This window comes from Ostrinia furnacalis, unplaced genomic scaffold (assembly GCF_004193835.3).
Source record: "Ostrinia furnacalis isolate ACB-3 unplaced genomic scaffold, ASM419383v2 OfSCF6924, whole genome shotgun sequence".
NCBI classification, from domain to species: domain Eukaryota; kingdom Metazoa; phylum Arthropoda; class Insecta; order Lepidoptera; family Crambidae; genus Ostrinia; species Ostrinia furnacalis.
This window is the reverse complement of record NW_021137163.1, coordinates 208,844-225,160: the sequence shown is the minus strand read 5'-3', so window position 1 is coordinate 225,160 and position 16,317 is coordinate 208,844. Positions and strand designations below refer to the sequence as shown.

Genomic DNA, 16,317 nt, shown 5'->3' with positions numbered 1-16,317 from the left:
GCATAGCGTTAGAGCCTGCTGCGTATTAGCATAAAGGTACAAGTCCAAGATGGACTGCAGAACGCAAACTGCAAGCCACCAGGGTTTCTTTGAACCTTCTGCGGTCAACCGCATCCTCTAGCTGTGTCGCCTGCTTGTGTCTGTCTTCAGTCCATCTTGGACTTGTACCTTAACTTAGTGGCTGCTGCGTATACTGACCGATGCTGAGCCTTCTCTGGTCGTGGTACTCGTAGTGGCTTACTTTCAGAGGCAGCCCAAGAAAAGTTTCCTCGTTGTGGACAAAATATGTACCATAGCTTATAGCTGCTGTGTATACTGACCGATGCTGAGCCTCCTCTGGTCATGATGATGGCTTATTTTCAGTCAGATGAAGGCCAAGAGCTTCCTCGTTGTGGATAAACAATCTAGTGCTTAGAGCCTTGTGTATACTGACCGATGCTGAGCCTCCTCTGGTCATGATGATGGCTTATTTTCAGTCAGATGAAGGCCAAGAGCTTCCTCGTTGTGGATAAACAATCTAGTGCTTAGAGCCTTGCGTATACTGACCGATGCTGAGCCTCCTCTGGTCGTGGTGATGACGAACGTCGCGCTTGGCGGGCGCGGGCGGCGGCGAGTTGGCCACGCACGCCTCCTTCGGACTGCCGGCGCTGCTGCCATCGCTGGAACAAGGAAATAGGGGTCAATATGGCTCATCAGGTAGAAAGATTTTTAGACAAGGTGGACAAAAGTGGTGTACAGTGACACTTTTGGAAATTTTGAACCTGATCGATACAGTAAAAAAAACGGAGGCCACAGCCCACAGTGGTTTAAGCATACTCCATGTTTTATTTTTGCGGTGTTTGAAGTATATCAACATAGGTGGTTATTTTTTTATGTATGACAAGGCAGGTATTTGACCGCAATCACACCTGGTGGTTATTATGCCAGATTTCGTAGCAATTGTGCTCGTAAGAGTCGTATGTCTATACAATAATTTACGTTTTCGTGTTTAGGCACCTGATGAAGTGTGTCCGAGACAGCAAAAAAACTTTTTTATGCTCACATTTAGAAGTGTTTGCGATAGGCAATTGTTATTTACCCCAATCATTTTCTGTAGCAAGACCCTATTTAAATCAATATAAATAAAAACGAAAGGTCACTGATTGACTGACTCACTCATCACGAAATCTCAGAAACTACAAGTGCTAGAAGTCTTAAATTTTGCATGGGGGTTCCTTTTAGAACGTAGGAGCTCACTACGACGGGATTTTGCAAAATTCAACCCCTAAGGAGGTAAAACGGGATCCACGCGTACGAAGTCGCTGGCGGCCGCTAGTATTTCATATAAAGAAAATGGTATGTAACAGCACTTTCACTCGTACTTAACGAATAAGTACCAGGCAAGAGGTTAACATTTGAGCCTCAAGTAAATATCATTCTCTCTCAGTTAGTTGACGTTGCAACAGCCTTATCGCCTCTCGCGGGAACTAATATTTGAGCCGCGCTAGTCACACCGGCTTTATCAGTTCTCGGTACTTGGGTATTGTGGAATTACTTGAGTACAAATTGCAACTTGTTTTCAGGGAAAATCTATGTTAAGTACTTAATAACTATTGTCACTTCTTTGGTAATGTAATGATATGTCAATATGATTGTCGTAATTATGTTTGCTAAAGTAATTGATCTTCTTAATATTTTTAAGATTACTCAGTCACCAAGCTCAGTCATTGATAGAAAAACTTGAAAGAGTGTTGTGTAAATATTTATGGGTTTGGGTAGAGCCAATTTGAATTTGAAATACGTTTTTTCATAAAACGCGAGTGACTATGCAAACGTAATAAACTGAGATTAAGTACAGTTTATCAATTATTTTTAGAATATAATCTATTTAGAATATAAATCCTTATTGAGTAAGTTTGTATGATAGTCGTTTTGAACAGCTGGTGTCCGATAGCATTGAACTCGGGCGCGCCCGATTGAGGTGTGTTAACCCTTCGCATCTCGGGGCGGATCGATTCGGCCTTGAGAGGTTAATTGACTGCCTTAAATCTTGAAGTAAAAGGGCTGCCAATTTTAGCTCTTTTTCTACAAAAAGAAAGAGTAGCTATTATACAGGGTGGAATTTTGAAATGCCACCTGGGGAGAAAGTACTCTTAACTGTAGATAAAAAAAAAAACTCAAAGAGAACATTCCTTTATTTTTGAAAAGAAAGTTGAAGAAGAAAAATATTTTTTCGAATGTTCTGTAAATTACAGACATAGGCTGTTAAAAACAAGTTCGTCAACCCTGTGCGCGAGCTATCACGTGTTTTTGAACTCTATGATACACGCTACTTTACGCGTATTTCATTTTGTCATTGTTGCTTCATACACAAAGGATTCTCTGTAGTTTCACTGAATCGCACAGGTTTTTGTTGTACACAAAGAAAAATATATTAATTAAACTTCCCTTTTCACGCCAACTTNAACCGGTTTTTTTTCTTGGAAACCGAAAAAAAAATCGGTTTTTGATAAACTTTCGGTTTTGCATACCCTAAACGTAGCGTTATCAAAGTTTATTTAAGCCTGTAACGGGCGTAACTAGTTCTTCGTTGTTTTTGGACTTTAAAAAATTGTGGGAACTATATTCCCATTAAGATGTTTATTTTAATTAATTTATTTAGAAACTCAATGGTTTGAGGCATACCAACAACGTTACCTATAAAGTAATTACATGAAAATCTTACTTATAGAAGTTTCATTGATCTTAAACAACGAATAGAGCTTGTAAATAAAACTAATTTTCGATGATAATAATGGCCTAAAGAGATAATGCTTTACATAGTCTAGGAACATAAACACAGAGGTGCGTACATTATGCGTCAGCAGTCCCATTATACCCTAAGCTCTACATATCTACAACGAATGACACAACCACATGCTTTGTTTACATGTACAATTGTACATTGTTGGCTAAGTTGGCAGCTGCAGGTGAGAGCATACCGTAGTCGTTACCACCGAGACCGCAGTTCAACGGACCCCACGGGCCTTCACAACTGTTCCGGGCAGCGCCTGATAACGCACGCTTCGGTACTTAGTACTTACTAGTACAGTTCGTGACACACAAAGTGGCTAAAGGGCAACAAGGTTCTGTCTGGAGTGGAGGCCACGTAATGGAAAACAGGAAGGCGCTGGATGCAGGCCGCTACCAACCGTGGGATGTGGAAGTCATTGGGGGAGCCTATGTTCAGCAGTGGACGTCCTGTGGCTGAAATGTTGAAAGTGGCTAAAAAATTAAAACACCGCTTTATTTAAATTATAACAAAGACGTGTTGCAAATTTTTTTACTACATTAGGTGTCACGAACTGTTTGACGTTGAANATTCAAATTATATCAAATACGTGTTGCAAATTTTTTGTCTACATTGGGTGTCGCGATGTGTTTGACGGTGACTGTACATGTACACTCGCGACACAGAAAATATGACAAGGGTTCAGTGAGACAACTGACAGTATACAGATTAGATTAATACCTAACTTGATCCCGAATAATCAAAAGATATGTACTGTGAGCAGTTACAAATAATAACCCAAGGCTTAGGCCCAGTTTCCACTGAGGAGTGTTCATCAGTTGAGCGGAGAAGTGGCGTGGAAATAACGAAATCTGATTGGGTATTTAAACGCATAACTCTTCGCCTATGGTGGAAACCGGGCCTAACATATGCATTTATATTTAGCTTAGCTGGATGGGTTAACAGGTTACGCGGCGTCCAACGTGGTAATGACAATTTAATTAGATGTTGCAAATGTTCCTGTTTTAACAAATTTTTTTATAAATAAAACAGCGCCGGTCGTCGACACAAAATGCGTTTGAGTATTCCCACCACAGCAACTCCTGTACAGCCAGGATTTACTGCTTGACCTCTAATGAAACCCAACCAGTGAAGGTTGAGTAGTAGCTGAATGGCTAGCTGACTTGGAACCCCCAACGAATTTGATCAGAAGAATATGGTCGTTCGCAAGGTCAAGCTATATTTGGGACGTGTTTAAGCGCCCTGGAAAGGGCCTAAGTACTGAATAAAAGATATTATTTTCATTCCCACTGCAGTACTAACTCTGCTATGCACACAGCTCGCAAACAACGCCAGCTATCACAATATTGACAGTCACTGCAACAACGCGCGACTCCGGCGCAAGTGACGCACTCGGCATATATCGGCGATACCACAATCGTATGTGTGTGACCATACAAGTAGCGCAAAAGCAGTTTTGTCAGTCTTACTAGATATTAATGACCAAAATAGCTACGGTTTAGAAATATCTCCCAATCTATAATAAATATCTTTTGAAAAAGAGGAGTTCCTTCCGTCGAATTTTCTACTTTCGTCAGTTGTCTACTCTGTGCACTTTTGCCCAAGGCACAATCTCATTATGGCCCGGTTCTAAAAAAAAAATGTCTGGCTGACCATTCAGGCCTGCTGGTAAACAATCGATTTAATCAAAATTTTCAAAATTATATTTCTTAAGTATCTACGGTGCTCAGTGTCACTTAGCGTTTATCAACCGTAGTACAGTCGCACATACTGCAATACTTCGGACATGTCTCAAGGCGGTATGACATCTCCATAGAACGACTGGTCGTCAAAGGAAAAGTCGAAGGAACCCGATCACGTTACCAATGCTCTGGACCGAACAAGTGAAATCAGCAGTGGGAGACGGCGTATGTGACTGCACCAGACAGTCTGCCAACAGAGAGAGATGGCGGGAGATTGTGCGGAGAGTCGTATCCGCCTCTACAACCGATTTGAACAACGCCTCAACGTGACCACGACAGCTCTGCCAAGAGCGAAACGAATAAGAAGACGAAGAAGTATCTACGTAGGTTGAGGCATAATCGATTTTCGTTTTTTCGGCCACACTATCACTCGGGATGAACGGCCGCTGGCGCTGCGCACGCGCCGATACTGCGCCGATAACGGCGGAAACAACCATGTACATAATGCCTACTAATAATGCTCGAGATAGGGACTCTCACACAAAGAGAGCTGAACCAAAGCACATAATAAGTAAATGAGCTAAAGTTTCACCCCTTTTTCCTGACCCAAAAATATTTATAAAACTTGCAATTGATGTAAATAATTTGAAACGAAATCTCCCAAAAATATTTATAAACTTGCAATTGATGTAAATAATTTGAAACGAAGTCTTGAAAAGGTTAAAAGAATTTTTAAGGCAAGGGTAAAAAAGACTAGAAAATTTTCAAAACAGAAATCCACGGGGCGACTTCATGGGCAAAGGGTCATGGTTGATGTACAGTTAAAGATACTTTGTTACTTTTCGTCTTACGCCCGTATTCACAATCATTACTATGAGGTCTCACAGCGCGCGCAGGGTGACACATGAACAAATCATAGAGCTATGGCTCTGTTTAACGCTGTACGATCGATTTGCTGCTTCACTTAAGCAAGCATCGTTTGTGAATACGGGCGTCATTATCTCAGTTTGACAGACAGCTTGAGCTGGCATCCTCTAACCGTGACAGGAAATTGTAAGCGATACAAGCTCCGAGAGGCCGTTAGAATTAATTTCATTAACGTCTTCGCGTTAAAACATAAACAACAATGCGTGACGTCACCGCGGATCGCCGTCGCCGGTCAGGTCGTCCGTTGACTCAAGGTCCGCGAGTCGGATTTTATTGCGAGATGACGAAGGTCGAGGCTCCTTCCTCTTCCTGAGTGCTTTTCATGGTAACGGAGAATTCTGAGAACGAAGAGGATGGTCCAGTAAGGAAATTGATATACTATCAAGGGGATTTTTTATAACTGCTATACCAGACAGTGGTGACTGAGTTGGTTGCAGCGCTTCTTCTTAGCACTTGCCAAATGTTGGTCTCGAAGCGCTGGTAGGACAAAAAGATTATGAGACATGTAAAGACTCCCATAAGAGAAAAACTTAGTTGTTTTTATTAGTCTTTTAATTTTTTATTTGGCGACTTGAAAACACAATTTAATAGTCCATACAAATAAATAAATTTTGACTTTCAGACGCGCCATTTTCCGTCTCTACGAAAATTGTGCCCTGTTTATGTGAAACAATAATCCCACCAACTGTTTCTTAATGGAATTATAACAAAGACTCTAAGACTTCCTTCGAAACAGATGTTTCTGCTGCAGTTGTGTGCACTTAACAAGTGGAAAAATCCATTCTTGTGCCGTGGACACAACGATATTCAATATCGTCGCGTGGACAGACGGTATAATTATACTTTATTCCTTGGAAAATACATAGGTTGAATAGTGAAATAGAGGCTCTCATTAATATAATAATAAAGAGTTTAACATTCCTTATACATATCCTCATTTGGATAAAGAATATTTAAAACTCAGATTTAGAAAACAGGCCAGAAGAACCTCATTGTTTTAAATAACTCTGCAAATTCATTTTCTGTACGTTGTTCTCTTAGTATATTAATTTTAGTTGTGACGTCATCATTTGGCATTGCAAATTGCAAACCAAAATCTCTGGAAAAACTAGTGTCTCAGATGGAATTAAAACTAGGACTGGTGAGTGGTGGTGTGACATCGATCTATGCCCTTTATGCAAACCTTAGCTTCCTCCAGCGGCTTTCACGACAAAACAAAAGGCGCGCGCCATCTTGTGTCATCACGACTGTTGCGTCACGTCACTGTTGCACTTGCGACACCAACAACGCACTCGATGGAAACCAATGTGTATGCAGTGTCTGAATTATCTTCAAATCAGAGTAACTTTATCACACGAGTGGAAAAACAAGACGACTATAGTAACTTGAAAGAAGTCTTGAGGCATATTCCGATTTTCGTGCCACAACGAGAAAACTCTTGGCCTGCATATCACCTGATGGAAAGTGATGATCAGGCCGAAGGTGGAAGCGAGCTCCACCCGGAATCCTCAACCACAGAAGAACTGGCTATTTTACCTCCAACTGCCGGAACACAACAATCCTGTTAACATTGTCGTTATCAGATATGTTGTATTGTACACCTTTATCTNTTAATACCTAACTTGATCCCGAATAATCTAAAGATATGTACTGTGAGCAGTTACAAATAATAACCCAAGGCTTGCCCAGTTTCCACTAAGGAGTGTTCATCAGTTGAGCGGAGAAGTGGCGTGGAAATGACGAAATCTGATTGGGTATTTAAACGCATAACTCTTCGCCTATGGTGGAAACCGGGCCTAACATATGCATTTATATTTAGCTTAGCTGGAGTGATTAACAGGTTGCGCGGCGTCCAACGTGTTAATGACAATTTAATTAGATGTTGCAAATGTTCCTGATTTAACATTTTTTTTTTATAAATTAAGTACAGCACAGGACGTCGACACATAGTGCGTCTACGGGACTTTCTTTTCTACCACTGCAACTCCTGTAAGCCAGGATTGCACTGCAACTCCTGTAATACAGCTTGGTCTCCAATAAAACTCAACCAGTGTAGATTCCAGAGATCGCTAACTGACTTAGAACCCCCAACGAATTTAATCAGAAGAAAATAAGAGTTCGAAAGGGCAAGCTTTAAAGAGAAGTGAGTCTAAACGCCCTGAAAGGGCTTGAGTACTGAATAAAAGATTTTATTTTCATTCCCACTGCAGTACCTACTAACTCTGCTATGCACACAGCTCGCAAACAACGCCAGCTATCACAATATTGACAGTCGCTGCAACAACGCGCGACTCCGGCGCAAGTGACGCACTCGGCATATCTCGGCGATACCACAATCGTATGTGACCATATAAGTAGCGCAAAAGCAATTTTGTCAGTCTTACTAGATATTAATGACCAAAATAGCTACGGTTTACTCAGTCCATACCTTCTCCCAATCTATAATAGTGAAAAACTTATGAAAAAGAGGAGTTCTCTCCGTCGAATTTTCTACATTCGTCAGCTGTCTACCGTTGTGGACTTTTGCCCAACGCACAATGTCATTATAGCCCGGTCCTAAAAAAATATGGCTGACCATTCAGGCCTGTGCTGGTAAATAATCGAATTAATCAAAATTTTCAGAATTACATTTAATAAGGATCTATGGTGTACGGTGTCACTTAGCGTTTATCAACCGTAGTTCAGTCGCGCATATTGCAACACTTCGACATGTCTCAAGGCGGGATGACAACTCCATACGACTGGTCCTCCAAGGAAAAGTCGAAGGAACCCGATCGCGTGGCAGGTAACCAATGCGCTGGACCGCCAAGTGAAATGGGCAGCGGGAGACGGCGTATTTGACTGCACCAGACAGTCTGCCAATAGAGAGAGATGGCGGGAGATCGTACAACCGATTTGAACAACGCCTCAACGTGACCACGACCGCTCTGCCAAGAGCGAAACGAATAAGAAGACGAAGAAAAAGAAGTATCTACGTATTGAGGCATGATCGATTTTATTTTTTTCGGCCACACTATCACTCGGGATGAACGGCCGCCGGCGCTGCGCACGCGCCGATACTGCGCCGATAACGGCGGAAACAACCATTTACAGTCGACAGCACATCAACCTATACATTTTTGTTACAAAATAGCCTGTATTACAACGAGATAAGACGTAGGTTGATGTGCTGTCGTCCGTACATAATGTACTAACGCTCGAGATAGGGACGCTGACACAGAGACAATACCAAAGCACACATAATAATGAGCTAAAGTTTCACCCCTTTTCCATGACCAAACTTACGATCGATGTAAATAATTTGAAACGAAATCTTGAAAAGGTTAAAAGAATTATCAAGGCGAGTGTAAAAAATTTAAAAATCCTTATCGAGACCGAAATCTACGAAGCATGAGTCATGGTTGATGTTACAGTTAAAAATACTAGCTACTTTTCGTCTTATTATCTTCGTTTGACAGACAGCTTGAGCTAGCATCCTCTAACCGTGACAGGAAATTGTAAGCGATACAAGCTCCAAGAGGCCATTAGAATTAATTTCATTAGCGTCTTCGCGTTAAAACATAAACAACAATGCGTGACGTCACCGCGGATCGCCGGTCAGGTCGTCCGTTGACTCAAGGTCCGCGAGTTGGATTTTATTGCGAGATGACGAAGGTCGAGGCTCCTTCCTCTTCCTGGGTGCTTTTCATGGTAACGGAGAATTCTGAGAATTAAGGGGGTATCGATCGTTTCATCCAAGAAGAATTCTTCCGCTAATGTTTGAGTGTTATCGGTACACGCTAAATCATCCATGAGTGCACACACACGCACACTACAATAATGACGCTCGGATTGCTCGGATCAAATTCCCCGCACCTCGCGCTTCTTTGGTCCAAAAATTGGTGGGGCGCGTCTTCGTGGATGAAACAATCTATAGTCCAATTAGGATTTTATGGTCTCCATTACCACTCTCCTCCATTACTGATAGGACAATGAGGAAGATCTTGTTAGAAAACCTATAATTTTCAATCATTTTTTATCATTACTCAATTTCCATATCCAAGTATCGAAAAATACACCCCTATAGGAATAAGTTAATTTCACTGTGTCTTAATGGAATTATAATAACGAAGAGAAGAGACATAATACTTCCTTGAAAACAGATGTTTTTGCTGCAGTTGTGTGCATTTAACAAGTGGAAAAATCCATTCTTGTGCCGTGGACACAACGATATTCAATATCGTCGCGTGGACAGTATAATTATACTTTATTCCGTGGAAAATACATAGGTTGAAAAGTGAAATAAGGGTATAATATTTCTTATATCCTCACTTGAATAGTAAATTAAAAACTCGAAGAAAACACGTCAGAAGAACCTCATTGTTTTATTAACTCTGCAAGTTAGTTTTTGGTACGTTGTTGTTTTCTCAGTCAAATAATTTTAGTTGTGACGTCATCAGTTGGAATTCTGCAAGCCAAAATCTTAGGAAATAGAATTTCAGAGGACTGTGACGTCATCACATGCCATTACAAATTGCAAGCCAAAATCTCTGAAAAAATTAACCACTAGTATTTCAGAGGACTGTCGGCATACTACGATATCGATCTATGCCCTTTATGCAAACCTTAGCTTCCTCCAGCGGCTTTCACGACAAAACAAAAGGCGCGCGCCATCTTGTGACATCACGACTGTTGCGTCACGTCACGTTGCGCTTGCGACACCGACAACGCACTCGATGGAAACCAATGTGTTTGCAGTATCAGGATTAGCGAAACTAGACTAGACTGCATCTCACTTAACACCAGGTGCGATTGCGGTCAAATACCTGCCTTGTCTAGCATAAAAAAAAATAAAAAAAAAAAAACTCTCGGAATTATCTTCGAATCAGAGTAACTTTATCACACGAGTGGCAAAACAAGACGACTATAGTAACTTGAAAGAAGTCTTGAGGCATATTTCGAGCCACAACGAGAAACTCTTGGCCTGCATATCACCCGATGAAAAGTGATGATCAGGCCGAAGGTGGAAGCGAACTCCACCCGGAATCCTCAACCACAGAGGAACTGGCTATCTTACCTCCAACTGCCGGAACACAACAATCCTGTTAACATTGTCGTTATCAGATATGTCATCATACTTTTTTTTTAACCAAATTGGTCCAAATACGAGGCCGGACTTGAACAGATCCAGTTGCGACAAATTACCCTGAATACATACAAACGCGGCGCATGAATTTCCACGGAAACAAAAGCGCGCGCGCATCACGACCGTGTGACGTCACCAGCTTGCGTCACACCTTGGCTCTATGTCTACACTCCATACTAGGCCTTATTATTACAGACGTAGACGTCGCTTTTGTGTGTTTTACAATCAGTTCTTCCTCTATCGCCAATGGGCGCGTTACAATAGAGGTTAATGATTCAGTAGAGTCACCGCCATTGGAGCAAAACAAGTCGCTAAGACACTGAGCACAAGCGAACTTACAGGTTTTCACAACATGATTGCAGCGCTGTGGAAGCGATAGCTTGCACAACTACACACAAAATGGCCATAAGGAAGAATTACAATGTAATGCTTGCTTAAGTAACTGCAGAACTTGGGATTGTAGAGAGTGGAGAATCAGATCATCATCATCGCACCTACAGGCGTTCAGATTGCACGACTTGAATTGAAAATCCTGTGAATGTTTTGTATTTGGGGATATAAATAAAACTAATGCTAATAAATACTGTACATAATATGTACTTATAATGGCACGTGTATTCAAGTTGTGTGCAACAGATATGGATAAAAAATACTATACATATTAGGGTATATTCTTTAGCAAGTTCTTGAGAGCAATTACCCAAAGAGAGATGACAACTACAGAACTTAATCTAGGAACATCGCAGAACTCTCAAACCACTAGAACATGGAGGTGAACAACGTAAAAATAGATAAGATCATGAAAGATTAAACCAGTATGATTTAGATATTTGCTGGAGGTTAAATAACATATCGCAGATATTAAGAGTACACGGAAGCACGAAGAGATGTTAAATGCTATTACGCAGCCTCAGCTTTGAAAGTGAACGAAAAACGAAGTAATTTGAAAATTGATTGCGTAACTTCAGTCTAAAGAGAAACCGAATTTCCACGGCCAATTAAAAGAGTGACAGTCGAGTGGACGTCAGTCCAGCCTAGAGTTGTAAGAAACTCGAGTCTTCGTGACTTGAGTCTATTTTCAAGACTAGGACTCGTTAGTCACATGAGTCCGAGTCCTTCCGAGTCTTTTGAGGCCTTTCGAGTCTTCTGGGTCTCTTCGAGTCTTTTAGTTCTTTGAGCTAAACTAAACTCAAGTTCATGATTCAGTCGTCATGAACTTGAGTTGGTCTATTATAATATTATACTGGGTGATTTTATATCTTCAGTCATGAGTTCTTTTTGGCAGGACTCGAGACTCAAAATTATGAAGGACATGAGCTCTAAGTTTTTTTTTATTAGTAATTTGTTATTGCACAAATTACTAATAGTCCCGTTAGCCCCTCGTAGTAAGCTAAATAATGCTTGTGTCACGAGTGGGCTCACCACAGTAGTCGAGCGGCGGTGGGGTTCGAACCCGCGTTCCTCGGATCATGAGTCGGCCAGCCCGACCCCTTCACCGTTCGGCTATAATGGCTTCAAAAGTGACTTGGAAACTGAGACTGCGTAACTTCAGTCTAAAGAGAAACCGAATTTCCAAGGCCAATTAAAAGAGTGACAGTCGAGTGGGCGTCAGTCCATCCAGCCCATTTCCATGTGTTCTCTTCCAGCACGCTGCGCAAGCGTTCGGTGCTTTCTCCGCTTTCCTGCGCGCGCAGCGGCCACGGACCTTGAGGGAGCCGACTTTTACCATTCACCTTTCCTTTTCACCTTAACCTTTTCTTGTTTACGTTCAGCCCAAAATGGATATGAACGGGCAATTCATTACTAAAAAGGCTTTTGAAAAATACCTTTTAATAAAACCAGCTTGAATGTAAATTAATCCGGTAATTTACGAATTGTTTTTCCATTCCAGTTCCCCGACTAGTGTGCGATCTCTGAGTAAAATATATTATCTCTTTCGTCATCATGTCATGTTTGATGACGTGAGAACTAAAAAATACAGCTTTCTTAACCCCTGAAACTAAGAAAATTACCATCTACCCTACGCAAACTACGCATCACATGCACATTCGTCTTCTTAGTAAGAAGAACACATGGCTTTTTAAGTAGGTATACTGACCATTCAGTAAAATTGACAGTCTAAAAACACAAGGTGAAAGAAACAGGCTACCTTTAGTCACACTGTAACAGTAAATCTCATGGTTTAGTTAGAATAATCAATCTCCTGTATCGAGGTCAGAGTTTTTTTCCATTAAAACAATACCTCGACTGGTTTCAACGAGCTAAGCCCTACACTTCCCACCGGCAACAATCGCTCATTACACTGGTTGCGTCACGACCTCATGGCCTACTGGCTCACATCGGCGACCTTGGGTCGAGTGCTGTAGAGGCGATAATTGAACAGCTCGCTGCGAAGGTCAGACCCTTGGGACAGCACCAGGCCCAAAGGTTAAGGAGACCATCGGAACGAGTCACTAAAAGGAATGGTTACAAGAACTTAGTTTGCCATCTTATTTTTTTTTTGCAATCAGTCGCCAGTGCATTGAGTGTTTTCTGATTCTTAAAGAGCAGCTGATCTATGCCATGCTATCTTCTTATATCACGTGGTTTCTTTTCAATCTTTCTGACCATGTTGTCTATTAATGCATAAGCGAGTGGATTTTTTTTTATGCTAGACAAGGCAGTTTTATGCTGAGATGCAGTCTAGGATGGTACACACACATCTGCCTATTCACTCTCGCCTTAAAAACGCCCGGATTATAGTGTTCAGGAAATACAGCAGCAGGCAGCGAATTCCAGTCCCTAGCTGTTCGATGAATGGGGCTGATGAGTAAAACTTTCAACGTGTTGCCATTTAAATAGTTATTTTTTTCCATCAGACGGCAAGAGTAGGTGCTACCTACGTGGTATGATGTCCCTACTCTAATCAGAGATACTTCCTACTTATCGAACCCTCTACTGAGCTGTTTAGAGCGATTTACACGTTTGGTGATGTCGCATCAAGCAGGCCAACTCATCTGATACCCGATGAATACTAACGGGTTCGATTCTTATATCGCAATACTGATTCGTATAGGAATTTCAAAATGTTATCTGCAACAAAGACGATATCAAATATAATTCATAGACGAGTGACATAAATCAAACGTCTTTGAAATAGGGCAGAAAGGCTTTTTTGATACTCTATTAAACATTATTGGGTTCGACACAATGTTAACTTTTTCGTGAACGTTTTGTTACACAAAATATTTTATTTAGAATGCAGTAACGGCACAAGTAACGGGCTGAAATACTGAGTTTAAATATTAGACTTGAATAGCTTCGAGCGATTCAAATACGTCTTGCTTGATACAATTTAAATGTTGCCGAACGTTAATAGAGTGTGGGTAATCACGTCTATGAACATTAAAGTAACGCACAAAGCAACATAACGTGTTACAGCTACGTGCGCATACATTTCATAAGACGCACGTAAGGCCGGTAACAGCCACTCCGATGCAGTGAGCATTTACGTACCCTCACCAGCTAAGTGGCATAACTTGATAAGAGAGGACAGGCCTTACATAGTAGATGACGCTACAGGGGAGCATGCAGTAATAGTATACTACACGAGCCTGACTAACAATAGTGACTGACTTTTTTGCGCTGCTTGTTCTCAACACTAGCCCATTATTTTGCTGTCTCGAAGCATAGCGGTAGGATTAAAGTTATACTGGGACGTGTAAAAGAGCTTTTAAAAGCCTTGTATAATATATAAATTGTACATTATCGACTACGGACTGTAAGATAAGCCGCTTCTTGGATAGCCTCCCCCAAACCAGGCATCACACGACGCTCTGAATATCCTCTATAAAATATCACGCTTCTAAAGTAACCTCCCCCAAAGCGACCATCACCAAATTGGTAACAGAACCACGGTCCACGACCGTCCGAGGTCACTGAGCAAATATCTACTCCTGCTACCTAGAAATAAAGTGCAACCTTGCTCGCAGCTGTGCTACGAGTTATTGAAACTACAGATCCTGTCATTACTAGGGCTGCGATCACGAGACTGAAAATATACGATTAGCTTCTATTCATGTGTGAAAGAGATTGCGTGGGAATCTGTTGCGTGGTGGTCCTTATGTTCTTTGTATCATGAACTATATGCTTATGCGGTAGCACGCGGTTGTATATGTCACGGGTGACGTTTTATACGAGTGACAAAAGTTCTTTACTACAATGCAAAAGGAAAAAGATTTGAGGAATTATTCTAGATTTGCCACAGAGTTGACTCGTCATACGCAGGAAAAAGCATGACGTGTAATTAATTACGTCACATTACGTCAATATGATTTACGTCTCGTGAAAAATTGACGCATACTCATGACATGACGTATCATTTCAGTGGCACCGAGTGCCTTAGAAAAACGCCCATAAAAAAGGTCATTTGGATCGTGGGGCTCTTTTCATCTAAAAAAGGTCATTGCAAAATCATATAACTTCCCTAGGCAGACACCTACTCTGTCTATTCGAAAAAGTCTGGCCTAGTCCCTATATTCCGGGGCCCCGATATCATTAACACGACAAATACGTCAGTAGCTACGCCTGTATCATTTATATTTCGCCATTTACTTCCTCAAAACTGTGTCAGCTCCTCTCAAACCTAATAACGGAGCCGAGGGAAATGCGTATCATGTTGTGATCAGATTTCCGTCATATCCGAGGGGACGCACTGCGCCGGTGACCTCGCGTGCTGTGCGAGCTGTGTCGCGTCCCCGCGGACGGTATCTGCGATCAATCTTATAATTTTCTGTGCCATATAATATTAAAAGCTTTCCGCCGGCGACTTCGCCTGCGTGGAATTTTGTCTGTCATAGAAAAACACTATCGCGCGCGTCCCTGTTGTCCCTGTGTTCCCGGGACTCAAACTATCTCTATGCCAAATTTCATCAAAATCGGCTCAGTTGTTTAGGCGTGAAAGCAAGACAGACAGACAGAGTTACTTTCGCATTTATAATATTAGTATAGATAGATGTAGTTACCGAAAGTAATAGCAAATTAAAATACAGAATATTGGAAAACTTTAACAATCAAAGTTATACAATAATTCTGGGATTAAATGACCGTTCACTTGATTCATGCGGACTTCGCGGCTGCGGTGTCTGATCAGCGAGGGGATTATTAGACCAAACCATTTTTTTCCTCTGGTAAATTGTAGTGAAGAGGTTAGTGAGAGCACTAACATTAACTTGCAGAGGAAACTGATGATGAACTCAGGGTCCTCTTCCTGCAGGAGAGAGACTAAATTGATGATGATGATGATGATAATTTCCTAGAAACATTCTCAGAAGAAGGAAGAAGTACCCCTAATACTTCACAAATTGCGATCAAACGTATTTTTACCTAAATTATTTTTGCGTCTCTCCAAATTTATAACAGTTCTTTAGAAATTACGTAATCCAAAGCACTAAACTGTATATTCCAAGCATCGGATTCTGCGATTCCGAGCCCAATTCGACTAAGTGCTGGCGACCGGTTTCGCGCGGAATTCGACCCATTAGTGGCTGTCCTCCGCGGTAGTGTAGGCCATTACGAGCTCATTAGAAAACCTACTACCTGTACAAACGGGCAAGTGGATTCTGGAAATCAGAAATCTTATAAAGGAAACATCAAGACGCAATCAAAACACTTGCGTGCCTACTGCGAGTTTACTCCAAACGTCATCGCTAGCGACTGCGCAAAAAAAAAACATGAAATTTATGACAGAACAGACTGTACGTACAGCGTTGCTGCTACCTAGCAGATACTTTCAAGAACTAAAATCTAAATAATATATTTTTGACGCACTCGCC

General features: G+C 41.4%; 1 protein-coding gene across 1 annotated transcript in view; it reads right to left on the bottom strand.

Annotated features, from left to right (window-relative positions):
• eIF2Bbeta (eukaryotic translation initiation factor 2B subunit beta) overlaps nucleotides 1-16,317 on the bottom strand; it is a 133,472-nt gene that overhangs the window by 42,757 nt on the left and 74,398 nt on the right. Inside the window, 1 exon segment of the mRNA XM_028318484.1 lies at nucleotides 547-659. Within this exon segment, the coding sequence (XP_028174285.1) occupies nucleotides 547-659 (113 nt within the window).